This window comes from Pelodiscus sinensis, chromosome 2 (assembly GCF_052426305.1).
Source record: "Pelodiscus sinensis isolate ZL-2025 chromosome 2, ASM5242630v1, whole genome shotgun sequence".
Classification (NCBI taxonomy): domain Eukaryota; kingdom Metazoa; phylum Chordata; order Testudines; family Trionychidae; genus Pelodiscus; species Pelodiscus sinensis.
Window position 1 is genome coordinate 181,141,696 of NC_143053.1, and position 14,238 is coordinate 181,155,933.

Sequence of the window (14,238 nt, forward strand, 5' to 3'; positions counted from 1 at the left end):
TATGGTTGTGACATTTTTCTTCCACTATTTGATCTGAGGAAGTGGGTCTGGCCCACGAAAGCTCATTACCTAATAAACTATCTTGTTAGTCTTTAAAGAATTAGGAAAGATGTGATCCTTCTCAATGAAAACTGGAATTAAACTAAATTTGTTTCTCTGCGGAATAAGAAGAATCCCAACTAATCAGGAACAATAGATCCTTATATAAAATGAGAGCCAGTGAAGTGCAGCTCTTTCTACTGGAAATGATCATAAAATTATTCATCTGATAGTACCAGAAGGGTGTGCTGTTTTTTGTATACCGTTCTACTTTTCTTCTCCCTTTCTTTTGAACTTTCATAGAGCATTTGTTTTATTTCTTTAATCTGTGGGGGGAAAAAGTCAGCATGTGATTTTTTTTTTTCACATAGGAGTGCTGAGTATTTTTCTATTCCCCAGGTGCAAAGGACCTGCAAAGAGGGAAACAGACACTATGGACACATTTGTTGATTCATCTTGGTATTACTTCAGATACATTGATCCTCATAATTCTGACAGGTAAGGCATCCAGGCAGCTGGCAAGCTGGCCTTTGGTCATACTGGTGTTCATGTAACCTGGACCTGTTTTATACAGCAGAAATAGAAAGAAAAGAAAAAACAAGTGGCCAGATATTCTGGTAGTTCTACCATCTGGTGGGCACAACAGGATGGGGAAGTTGAATGGGAACCTGCTATGAGTTCCTGATTCTCTTTTTGCTGACAGACACAGCTCAGATTAGAGTAGCTTTGTGAGCAGTTCTGAACGATAGAATAAGGCTATCAGCCCTTAACAGGACATGCAAGGGCTCAGACTGCACACTCAGCTGGTGATTCACAACTTTTACCCCTGAAAAACTTGGTAAATTAAGATGATTGCAGCCTCTCTAGCAATAGACCAAAGCTTTTATGTGCATGGACATAAGGGGCTTTCCCGTGAATTAAGGTGGAAACAATCAGTGTAACTTCTATAATATGGACAAAGCCTTTATTTTTATCTTTGTTGTCATTAGTGCTTACGTTGTGCCACTAAGAACAGATCTAACTGGCTTCTTCTGCGATTTTATAGCAATGCATTCAGCTGGCAAGAGCTGATGAAAAATGAAAGAAGTGAGAAATCAATCAATTTCACCCAGAGAATGAAATCTAGAAAACCTCTAATCTATGCTACCTGGAGTCATGTTAATTTTGGTCCAGAGCTAAAATATTGTCATAGTGGTTTATTTCTGTGTTGTTACTTCAGCTAAACACAGTATTACAAAAGAAAACACTAGAGATGCTATGCATTAGTGACTATAAAATAGGGCATATGAAATATGGGCAAAGTTATTTAGCTGTTTACTTGCTCCATTTTCTGTTGGTGCTAGCAAAACTGATGGGTCCTACTGAGGTTCTGTCAAACTCAGTACTAAAGCAGGCTGCACAAAGGCTAACTCAACATTGCAAAATGTATTTTCTGTATGATGTCCAGATTAGATTACTGTCTGCAGTTGCTGGACAGCTAGCTAATTCTTACAGTCTCTAAAATATTTTAAGCCATTCTGTAGGCAAAAAGCTTGCCATAAATTAGATAAGAAGTATTACTGTTTGTGTTACTAAGTCTTTACACAGATATGTATGGAAAGTTTTGGATAAAATGGTTTCAGTGTGTCTAATGAATTGTATGTAGTGTGTGATAGGCAAACCCAGCTGTTAGGGTCTGTTTTATTTTAACTGCCAAGGTTTCTGATTTAGAATCTGACTTCCATGGGGTAGGGGAGGAACACATTTTGTTGAAAATTCTCTACCTAAAGAAACATGGTTACTGTTCAGTGTGGGTCTCTTTTGAGACAAACTCAATCTTTAAAACAATTTATGTATTTGATTTGGTTACCTGCTTTTTATTTGACATAAGATACTAAACATCCCCTTGCCTCTGTTGGTGGGAGAGGAAAAGGAGTTGATGAAAAGTTTTAATTATAAAGACTTGGGGAAAGAGACAGAGCTCCATTTATTGGTCCTAGTTGTCTTTCTGTTAAAGTGGTGGTTGTGCCTTGAGCACAGTCTAGGTGTGTATTGATATACCATTAAGTAACATCTTTGGAATAAAGTAATTAAATTATAGCAGTAATGTATTTTAAATAGAACTGGGCCAACAACAATATTATGAACAGGATCCATAGCTCAAACCAAGATCTTGACTACACATGAACTTTTTTTGGTTTAAAGTAGTGCAACCCCCTGTGTGGGCGCACTCATTTCTCTACAGTTTAAACCTTTTTTAATGGACTTAAGTTAAACTGAAATAAATCTGAATTATACTGAAATAAGAGTGCTCACACAGCATTTTGCACAGATTTAACTAAATCATTTAAAAATCTAACCTTTGGGTCAGCTCAATGCAACATCAGAACATCAGTCAGGAGCGTGAAAGTATATACCACCCTAACCAGTTTAGCTATCAGGTGACACAAAAACCCAGTGTTAAATTCAGATGTGCCAACAGTGTAGTGTTTCTGTCAGCAGAGCTAATATCATTCAGGGAGATGTTGTTACTATGCCAACAGAAAACCTCCTTCTGTCAGCATCTTCTGTGTCTACAGTAGGGGGCTATGCTGATATAGCTGTAAACCCAACACATTTGTAGTTTAGACAGCACCTAGTTAAAGTGCATATAGAAAACCCCTTTTTTGAGTCACACTCCAAACACCAAATCTGGACACAATTAATTTACAAAAGCTCAGATCTGCATTTTGAAACTTTATGTGCAACAGTTTTCAGATTTGGGTTTATAGACATGTGACGTCCTGATCCAAGGTTTTATTTCAGGCTTGTATCCAATTAAGGAAATGTAACTAATATGTGACACAATAAAATCATGGTTCTGATATTATTTGAGGTCCAATAGATACATTCGCTAAAGAGGGGGTTATAATACATGCCTTAGTGGGTGGGAACGAAAACCATATCTTTGAAGTTTGTTACAATGCCCCAAATGAATATTCAGAAATTTATTATAGTATTTAAAAACAGTCATGCTGCCCTCTAATGGTGACAACACAAAGTTTCTGTTTTAAATACATAAATAATTCCAGTATTTTTAAAATTGGCTTATTGTTAAACATTTTGAAGAGTAATATACAGCCATTGTGTGTGTGTGTGTGTGTGTGTGTGTGTGTGTGTGTGTGTGTATTTTTCCCCTCAAAATATCAATTAGTAAATACAAAAGACTAGACCAGATAACCACAACATCTTTATGAACGTTCTGTAGAAATCAGACAAATATATTTCTATAGAATTTAAATACAGATTTAAGATGACACATGAGAACTCATAGTCATACATCTCAGGTTATGTCCACGCTACAATGATCTATCGGAAAAAACTTTTTTCAGTAGTTTTTTCGGAAGAGGCTTTTCTGAAATTTGGCCCATCTACACTGAGCCAAAATTCGGAAAAGCCTCCTCTTTTGGAAGAGCCCTTCTTCCTTGTGGGAGGAGGAAGACAGGGCTTCCGAAAGATCACATTCACTTTTTTTGCGGAAGAGCAGAAGCATTCCCTGGACGCGATGGAGTTTTTCCATAGTGTAGACATAGCCTAAGATGATATATATAAATCATATTTTAGTAGCTCTGTTTCTCTATAGCTTTTAAAATTTTTCACATGGATTTTGTAACGTTATCAAGTGAAACATTGCTTCTTAAACATGAGCAATTAAGCAAATACCAAAATTAATATAATGGAGGTTAAGATGCACATGCCACTCACAGTGAGCAGCCATTTCCAGTCTTATTAGACCTGTTCTAATAAAGTTGGTTCTTTTCTTTTTGCTTTACACTTAATGTGTGTTTTCAAATACCTTGTGTTTTAGGCCTTTTAATAAAGCCTTGGCTGACTACTGGATGCCTGTGGATTTGTACATCGGGGGAAAGGAGCATGCAGTTATGCATTTATACTATGCTAGATTCTTGAGCCATTTTTGCTATAATCAAAAGATGACCAAACACAAGTAAGTACTATTAGATTTCTATGGAAAATTGTTCACGCATCAGTCTCAGACTGCATTTAGCTTCCACGGGCATCTGTGAGAGTTTGATACCTCTGCTTCCTCTGCTCTAAATGTTATTTTCAATAGTATATTTTACATTTCATTGTCTGAGCCTGAATTTTCTTCCTTGTCAAGTTTAGCTAAATGATCAGTTTGTTATAGTCTGTATTGCATTTGTTGTTAGTGCACATATATGTGTGTCTAATATTTTTGGCTCAGAGCTCTAGTAGTAAAATATTGCCATAGGCTCGCATCCTCCACAGAAGTGCATTAACTTTATGCATTGTGAGGAGAGCCATTCATTTGACCATGCTTAACTTTATGTACTGAGTAGTTTCATTAATTTAAATGTAACTGTTCTTTATGGAAAATCAAGCACTTGCTTAAGTCTTTGCAGGATTGGGGCTAACAGCATTAAATAGCTCCTGATAACGTAATACTCTGCTTAACTCTTTTGGGATTTTTTAAAATCAAAGGTAATATTTGATAGCAAATTTAAATTGTGTTTCCTTTAACCAGTAGATGGAGTCATCCCAACATTCTTCCTAGGGTGAAATCTTTGTGAGCTACCAGAGAAATTCAGTGCTAATCTGCATTTGTTTTTGACCACTGCTTTCTCCCCCAGATCCTTTTACAGGCTGAACATTTCTGATTTTGGGCATTTCTTCATCCTTCTGTAGTCTCTCACTATAATCAGATATGTTTTCTTTTTTCTTTTTCCCCATACATGGTAAAGTATTTTGCACTGCATCCTTGAACCTCTCCCCCTATAAACAAAAACTGGTTTCTGTTCTTACATGTAACTTTTATCAACATGGCATCTGACCTGAACTAACACTGTCTTATGAAAAGACAAGTGTTCCCTGAAAAATTACCCCCAGTTTGGACAGTTACCCAGTTTTTGGTGCTCTAATTGTTTAGTTAAAGTTCCCATATTAGGTAAAATATGATAGTTATTTAAAAGGCTATTTTAAATTCAAGAGACTGACATATGTATTGCAGAACAAAATTAATCATTTTATTGTTCACCTTTTTGTATTTTTTGAAACTGTTTTAATTAATGGTCTGGGAAGGCTTGCTCTCCTGAATTAAGGGGCAAGGACTCAGTCTATGAATCTCTCATCTTATGATTAACTTGGAAAACAATTAATTTAGGTTTGGGTCACTTCTTCCTTTAAGATATTCTCTTGTTCTTATGATGGCAGAATCCATTTATAGCTTTTACATTTTTAAGAGCCTTTAATTTATTGTAGGCAATTAAGCAGTTGACTTATGAAATACCGTCTGGAAGGGCTCATAAAGATACTCAAAAGTATTACTCTGTTAAATTTGGTAGTTATCAAAACCAAAGTTAATAGTTTGGGCTGTGTAACATGTAGAACTTTCTAAATTTACCCTTATCCTACATCTGCCTACTGTGGATATGTCTACACTACAGTGAAATAGTTAATTTGAATTAAGCTAACTCGAAATAACGCATCTAGACACAAACTAATTAGAAATAGCGTTTTTCTAATTCGAAATAGCGTATCCACATTGAATGGACCCTGAATTGAGGGTAAGGCTGGCCGGAACCAGTGCCGGCAGGGCATCAGGGTTGGACTTAGTGTGTGGGGCTGTTGCCTTAGGCTAGCCGAGGTCTGTGCTTAAAGGGACCCTACCCCCCATCCCGGACAGACAGTTCTCAGGTTACTCTGCTTGCTGGTCTACCTCGCTGAGGGACAGCAAAGCATTTGTGTCTGAGTGCTCTGCTTTCCCTCACTTGGGACACCATGGCACTCTGCAACATGGAACCAGACCTGTCCCTTGGCATGCCGGTGCGTCTCATGGGGTCGTTGCCATCAGCCCGGCTGCACTTGCTGCAGGCTGCCATCCGGGAGGTCCATCAGGGGGGCTGACAGGATCCAGGAGGCCCTGTGGGAGAGCGTCCACCCTGAGGAGCCCTCAGAGCCACCCCAGTCCTCCCCACCGGGGGCTCATGCCCCATTCCTCCTTCACGTCCTTCCACTTACCCCTCCCTAGCCCCCCTTCCTGATGTCAAATAAAATACAGTTTTTTTCATAAACACATCTTTATTTAACATGTCTTTATTTAACAAAACTGGGGAGGGGGAATGAAACTCTGGGGAAAGAAGGTGGGAGAGGGGAGGAAAGAGAGTGGGAGAGGGGAGGGGGAAAACTGGGAGGAGGGAGCTGGAAGGGGGAAGCAAGAGGAAGAAGGGGAAGGGAAGCTTCAGCGCTCAGGGGTGGGGGTCTCGTCAGGCCACATGTCTCCCAGCACGGCGGGCGCGGGGGCCTCAGCATCCCCGGGGAAATGGGGAGGAGGGTGTAGAGGTTGAGGTGGGGGGTGTGGAGATTGAGGAGGGAGAGGTGGGAGAGGGGCAGGAGTGGGAAGAGGAACAGTAGCTGGGGGGGCAGCAGGCGCTGGGGAGGCACAGGGCAGCACGCTCTGCAGAAGGGCCTGCAGGTGTGAGCACATGGCACGGTCCTGGGCAAGCTGCTCCCGGTGGAGCTGCAGGTCCTCCTGCACCCAGGCCTGGATGGTGTGGTGCAAGGCTCGCAGGGCCCCCAGGTGCTGGTCCCGGTACCCCTGCTGCGTGCTGGTGGTCCGGAGGAGCCCTCGGTTGCGGGAGCATGTCCCAGGCAGGGTGGTGCGCCCTGCACGTGCAGCTGGTGCGGCTGTGGAGAAAGAAGGGGAGTGGTCATTTCTCCCTGGGCACACAGTGGATGATGCCCAGCACCCCCTGAGAGGTGCGGATGACCGTGCCCTGCACCGTCAGAGCCAACATGCTTGCACAGAGGCCATGGTCGGGATGTCTGGCTCTCCCCGGGAGTGGGAGCTGCCCCAAGACCGCACCCATGCCCCTGTGCCATGTATTGTGCAGCTGAGGCCCGGGGGGAGATATCCCCTTCCTCTGTGTAGAGAGGGCGTCCTGCTGGGTCCCGCGCCGGGGTCGGCAGTGTCAGGTCTCTTCATACACATGTGTGCCTATTAGGCCACGGCCCCTGGGTGTCATGCAGCTGGAGCCATCTGCCCCCGGGTGGCATGGCACGTGCTCACACATGCACAGGTGGCTGCATGATCCGTAGGAGGCATGGCCCACGCGCGCAGTCCCTGGTCTCTCTCCCCGCCTCCTCCCCCGGGTAGGGGACAGTGCTGGCAGTGACCTGGTATGGCCTCCCCGGACGACCCTGCCAACTCCGGTGCCGAGACAGCTGGTGGTGGCCCCTTTGCTGCGCCCGGGTCAGGGTCTTCAGCTCCCGGCTCGCTGCCTCCTGGGCTGGTGCGGACCGCCCCGCCCCCCAGGATTCGGTCGAGGGTGGGGAAGTAGGGGCAGGTGTCAGCCCCTGCTGCGACGACGCCCCGGTGGCCCTGGCGTACACCTGCCGCAACACTTTAATTGAGGTGCACCTGCTCCTGGGTGCACCTGTGGCTTTTCCTGGCCATGGTGGCTGCTATGCGGCCGTAAACGGCCGTGTTCTTCCACCTAGTGCAGAGATCATGGACATTGGGGGCCTCCCCCCAAACCTCAATAAGGTCCATGATTTCCACACTAGTCCACGAGGGTGCGCTCCATCTACGGCCCCTGCCTGGCCCCTGGGTGCTGGGGGACTAGGCGGGGGACGGCTGGCTGCCACTGGATGGCTTTGTGTGGCCACTGGGTGAGGGGCTGCAGCTGCTGGCAGGCCTGGCTCTTGCACATGGCCAGTGGCCAGACTCTACCCTTTTAAGGGCCCCGGGGCTGGGGGAGAGAAGAGTTTTACTGGTTGTGCCCAGAGTGGCCACCAGGGGAAACTGGGAAGGGCTGGAGGCCCCCTAATTCGAAATAAGTGTCTACACAGCACTTATTTCGAATTAGCTATTTCGAATCTGGCGTTATTCCTTGTAGAATGAGGTTTACTAAATTCGAAATAAGTGCTGTTATTTCAAATTAACTTTGTAGTGTAGACATACCTTGTGGGATTCTTGCCCCTTCTTCTGAGTTAACTGGTCCTGGTGACTGTCAGAAATAGGACACTGGACACTGATCCACTATTGCAACTCCTATATTCCTGTGCTGTGGGAACACTCCAAAGGTGTGTAAAAGAGAAAACATTTGTTAAAGCATAAATACTTGAGTGATAGAAAGATGGATGTAGACTGTGACTGGTCAGATTGCTTTTTCATAAATGGTTTTCTCTCTCATTAAAGTCTTGCTATAAAATATCCTTTGACTTTTACAGATGACAACTATTTCAGTTGTCAGTGTGACATTCTTCTTTCATTAAATAATTGTCTAATTGAGTTCAGCATCTAAGGCTTGCTGTAAAATGTGCTTTTGACAACTATTTTCAACAGACAGATTTCCTTTTCCTTTCATCCTCAGGGAGCCTTTTTATAAGCTCTTGGTTCAAGGTCTTATCAAGAGTCAGACATACAAACTAACAACAACAAGCCAATATCTGAAGAGAGAGGAAATTGATCTCACCGGTAAGAAAGCCCGTATGGGACGACCGGCACAGGTGCATCCAGTAAAGTCAAGGGCTAGTTCAGTGAAAAAGGATATACAAGTCATAGTGTATGGAAAAATCATCAGTGAGAAGTGAACCCTTGTAATCATTAAACCGGAGATTGACTTTTGTGTGTATTCTGGACTCATATGCTTAATGCTGAGTCTACATGCAGAGAAAATTAGTACTCCTGTTGCCTGTAACTATTACCAAGTACAGTACTTCTGCCCTATTTGTTTTTACTTCAGTCTGGTCTGTGTCCAAACATGACTTAAAGTGAGTATCTTGTGGCAGCCATTCACTAGCCCATGTGAAAGGAGCTGGTGGTCTCAATTCCATTCCTAATAGATAGATGTCCACATTACAAAATCATTAGCAAAGTCAACACATTGTTAGCCATCAGAACAGATAAGACCTAGAGAGAATGGGCGCAGAATGAACTTCTCTTCCTTCCATACGTTTAAGAAAACATACATTTGCAACTGTCTGTATTATACTCATTCCTTGTATAGAAGACAGAGCTTGTCTGCACTAAGGAAATCTGCACTTGTATACTAGTGCAAACCATCTACTCCCCCAGGTAGATAGATGTATTGTAAAGCAGTGCTTACACGGTTGTGATTTACCCTGGCTGAAACTTGCAAACTTGCTCTATATAAACATTCAAAGAATCAAGGTAAGTTTGCTCCATTGCAAGTGGCATAATACAACAGTGCAGAACATCTACAGAGGAGGTTTGCATTGAGATAGCTACATTAATGCAAAAATCATAATGCTGATGAGTGCTACATCTCCAAATCCAGAACCTTTCATGAGCACTGGATTTAGCTTCATAAAATAGAAGAAATAATTTTTCTCTCCTGTGTGTTGGAAACATTATAATGTTTCTTCAGTAAAGATATAAAAGTAAAATCATTTTTGTCTTACTCTAATAATTGATTTTTCTCTTTAAATTATGTGGGAATGTTGGGAAAGGGATTAAAAATAACATAGTATTCAATTCTGCAGCTTCAGATGTTTGTGGATCTAAATTCAATATTATTGTATACTTTCTATGTTTAGGGACTGAACCAGTTCATATCAAAACGAAAGAGAAGCTCCAGGTTACATGGGAAAAAATGAGTAAATCCAAGCATAATGGAATAGATCCTGAGGAATTAGTTGAGCAGTATGGCATTGACACTATGCGACTGTACATCCTGTTTGCTGCCCCTCCAGAACAAGACATCTTGTGGGATACAAAGAGTAAGTCAAGTTCTTTTGATTCTTTCTTCCTCTTGGTTTATTTCTGTCTGAAATGCAGTTTATTGTTTAGGATTTGGAGAATTTGATGTGAACAGCTGATGATGCAATGAGAAAATTTCATTGGCTAGCTTTCTAAAGCTGGGACCTTTATTGGGATAAAAGATTATGTCAGTTATGTATACATTTAACATTAACAATCAAAACATAGATGGACTTCTGGTTTCATATGCTGATTCACATTTTTCTCTCATGAGTGACCAGTACCAGATGCTCCAGAAGACATTACAGTTTTCCCTTAGTAAGTGGTCTTGGCTTAAGTACTAAAATAATGAGGGTTTATATTATTTCTCAAAAATATTATCCTGCCTCATATAATTATAGATATTCTCAATGTCTATAGAAATGTCTGATTCTTTTCTGAATCCTGATAAGCTATTGGCTTCAGTATCTTATAGCAGGGAGTTCCCTAAGTTAATTCTACCATATTTTTAAAAAATCCCTTTTATCATCTTTACATTTGTTGCCTTTCCATTTCACTAATTGTTCCTTGTTCTTTTGTAATGGGAGCAGGTAAATACAACCATCTGAATGACTTTTATAGGATCATTAATTTCTGATAATGGGTTAATCAGACTTTCACATATAATCAAAAATTAGATTAGGTCATTCTGTTCCAGGCTTCATGTTGAAAAGAATGTTTTGCATTAGGAAAGCTTCCACAATACTGAATAATATTTTCTATAAAGGGTATTCCAATGTGAGGTTACTGCATAGGATCTGAAGCAGTATTAAGGATGATGTTCCCCTATGTTCAAAAAATTTTGAAGTGGTTCTGTCATTTCTTCAGTAGTAATGATAGCCTCTGCCTCAGGCTTTTTATCAGAGGCTAGAAATGCTAATAAGTGCTTAGATGTATGCAGTTGCTGTAATGCCATCTTGGCAGAGAAAATCTGACATTTTTGCTCCTTGACAGTCTACCCAAGAGTAAATACAGGAAAATATAGACAATAGTACCGCAGAACTACATAGGACTTATATGCATCTCTCTAAGACCTTGAAAGGTCCCTCATAATATGTGCTAACTACTTATACTAAGCTATCTGTTCAACCTTATTAGTATGGCACCCTGAATACCTTTCCCAGACTTGAGAGAGTGCTCTGTGTAGCTGAATTTTTTTTCTGACTAACAGAAGTTTGTCCATTAAAAGATATTACCTTGGTTATTTTGTCATACATACTGTCTTCTAAAGTTGTTGAAAGCAAGGATCTACAACAGTGTTTCTCAAAGTGGGTAGCAGGCCTGCTTTGGGAAAGCCACTAGCGGGTTCATGCCACTTTGTTCACCTTAGTCACAGAGCCTCACAGCTCCCATTGGCTCCAGTTCGTTTTTTCCAGCCAAGGGGAGCTGTGGGAAGTGGCGGACTGGGCCTCATCACTTCCCACAGCTCCGCGTGGCTGGAAACAGTGAACCAGAGCCAATGGGAGGTATGAGGCTCCATGGCTAAGGTAAACAAAGCAATGCCGGCCTGCTAATGACTTTCCCAAAGCGAGCCCACGGCCCACTATGAGAAACACCGATCTATAACAATATGGCCTCTTTACTTCAGACTAGAATATTAGCCTTAGCCAGAAAAAAAGCCTGCAGAAATGTTCCATTATTATGAAGACATTCTGTGCCTTGTGGGAAATGGAAGCAGAGAGGGGGAAAACTGAGTAACCTTTTATCATTCTTTTCCTTCTGATTTAGCTTATTTGTACTATGATCTTTGTAGTTTATGAAATACTGATGCCATAGAACTACGCAACATGTCCTCTTTGTCAGTTGAGGATGGTGTCTTTAATAAACTATTTTTGCAAAATAGTGTTAATTGGGCTACAAACTTATTTAGGAAGCATTTCTCTCCCTTTGTCCCTTACAAACTTCTTAAAAACTGAGATTAGGGAGTGTGGAAAAATACATCTTGTAATAATCTATCTATATATTTTAGAAGTGTGTGTCTGTGTCTTTCTCTGTGTCCATCTGTGAATCTGTTTGTTCAAGAACTCCTCTTAAACAGTCAGAGCTAGGACCACCATGTTTGGTAGACAACTTCCTCTTATCATAACTTAAAGAAAGGTCAGAGGTTGGTTGTGCCAATGCAATTTTCATATCAAATGGATAGGCAGAGGTGTGAAAGCAGGGACAGTTATACCCACCCTGACCACAGGGGGACAGCAAGCGCCCCAGTGACCAGCCACTGACTGGCAGGACCCACCACTCTGGTGAGCAGCTGCCAGCACCAGCCTGCCCCAGCGAGTAACTGCTGGCTGCCGCAGGCCACCCCCCACCCCAAGAAAAAGCAGGTGCCCACTCCCACCCTTGGTGTGTGTGCACACGCGCACACACACACACGTGTACACGTACGTACACACTCTCTCTCTTTCTCTCTCTCCCTCCTCCCAATCTCCTGCTCTGACTCTTGTACCTCCACCCATGCCCTGAGTCCCCATGCATACACCCCTCCTACCAGTAACCTAGCCTCTCCACAACACCCATCCCTATCTCCTGCTCCCCCATACCTCTGGCCTTCTCCCCTGAGCCCCCCACATCCCTAAGCCCCTGCCCTGATTCCTGCATCCCCACACTGCCAGCCCCCTGCCTTGAAGGATCCGAGCAATGCTGGGTAAGTCTTTTAGTTTCTTTATAAATGGTGAGAGAATGTACAGCTCCAGTTTCTAAATCTCTCATCTGACCAATGACTTAGAAAGCAGTTATTTTAAGATTAGCTCACTTCCTCCTTTTTAATACCGTCTCTCTTGTTTTCATGATGTGAGAATCCATTTGGAGTTTTTGCTTCTTTAAGCTGCTCTAACTTATTCTAGACATTTATGCAATGAAGCCTACCCAAACGGGCTCTGAATACCATTTGAAAGATGATGATAAAGATATGTAGATTGTTATGCTGTTAAATTAGATAATTGTTGAAGCTAGGGTAAATAATGGGGGATGTGCGCGTGCACGCGCACACATATCAAGTACAAGTTTCTGTTTAATTTTACCCCTTAAATATGACTTGCTTGTGGGGCTCTTCCTTTTCTAAATGAAAAGTATGGTGCAGCATCAATGCAATCTTAATTTTAATTTCTTATTTCTGTCTATCTTGCTTTATAATTTTTGCTGTACACTAGAAATTTATGCATTTTAAACAACTTTCTTGTCACATAGAACTTCAATATAACATCTACATGCATTTTTTTAAATGTTTTAAAATGGTTTGTTGTACCTCTTTGTTCTTTTTTGACCAGCGTCTCATAGTGCAACCTATACCAAGCACTCTTAAAGCTGGTATTTATCATTACCTTTTTTATTCACTCTTTACCAAATTATCACTTTTCCAACAACAAACTTTTGAGAGTGGGTTTTATAACCTTTTTATGTTAGTTTCCTATCACAATCAGTTCCTGAAAGCACAAGACTGAGTCAGTAGGTTCTAGTCCCTCCTCTCATGGATTCTCCTGCCCTTGCGAACGTTTAGTAGTGCCTTACTCTGCAAGTAATCTTATTGAAATCAGGCTTTAAGTGGGTCATCCGGTTTTACACAGTATTTTTGCTGTTTCCCCTTCTTGAATACGGGAATAATGAACTTTATCCCCCTCCCCCCCTTTTTTTTTAAGTACTGTGCAATTCTTGGATAAAAGGTGTTATTTTGCAAAGTATTATTACAGTTTGGTGTTTATATTACACACAAATTTTTCATAAGTGAAAGCATCTTTTACAATGCTAGGAGAAAGCCATTTTGCCATTCAGACAAGACTCTTCTCAAATGCAGAGAAGCACACAAAAATATTTTTGAGAGTGACCTTTTGTTGAGATGTTAAATTTTCAAAAGGAAAATGTAAAGGAAAGATAATGAAAACAGTTTAATAAGCCTTCTGTAAAGCTTGTCATCTCCTTACAGCAACAAAATAATATGCACACTTCCTGAAGGAGCCACACAAGTAAACATGTCATCGGCTTATTTTTGGGAAGAGACTGCACAATATTAATGTAGTAACACTGGTCAGATACTTGGCCTCATTAAAGCTGCTTTACACTTTTCCCAGGAGGTAGCCATGTTAGTCTGTGACTGCAAAAACAATGAGTAAGAGTTGTGGCACCTTAGACACTAACAGATTCATTAGGTCATAAGCCTTTGTGGGTAAAACCCACTTCATCAGATGAAAGCTTATGTCCTAATAAATCTGTTAGTCTCTAAGGCCATGTCTATACTAGGAAATTATTTCGAAGTAACTAAATTCAAAATAACTACTCCCGAAATTACAAAATTGAAATAGTGTTATTCCCTGAGGAAAGCAGGAGCACAGATTTTGAAATAACCAGCCTGTTGTTTTGAAATAACAGGCTTGGTAGTGTGGATGCTCCGTTTATTGTTTCAAAATAAGGGGTGATATTTTGAAATAACTCCCTAGTGTAGACCAGGG

General features: G+C 41.5%; 1 protein-coding gene across 1 annotated transcript in view; it reads left to right on the forward strand.

The window, feature by feature from the left end:
- The window catches only part of LARS2 (leucyl-tRNA synthetase 2, mitochondrial), a 118,850-nt gene that overhangs the window by 85,602 nt on the left and 19,010 nt on the right, over positions 1 to 14,238 (forward strand). The window contains exons 13-16 of the mRNA XM_075921874.2: positions 439 to 537; positions 3,866 to 4,003; positions 8,409 to 8,512; positions 9,595 to 9,777. Coding sequence (XP_075777989.2) covers positions 439 to 537; positions 3,866 to 4,003; positions 8,409 to 8,512; positions 9,595 to 9,777 — 524 coding nt within the window. The remainder of the gene's footprint in view (positions 1 to 438; positions 538 to 3,865; positions 4,004 to 8,408; positions 8,513 to 9,594; positions 9,778 to 14,238) is intronic.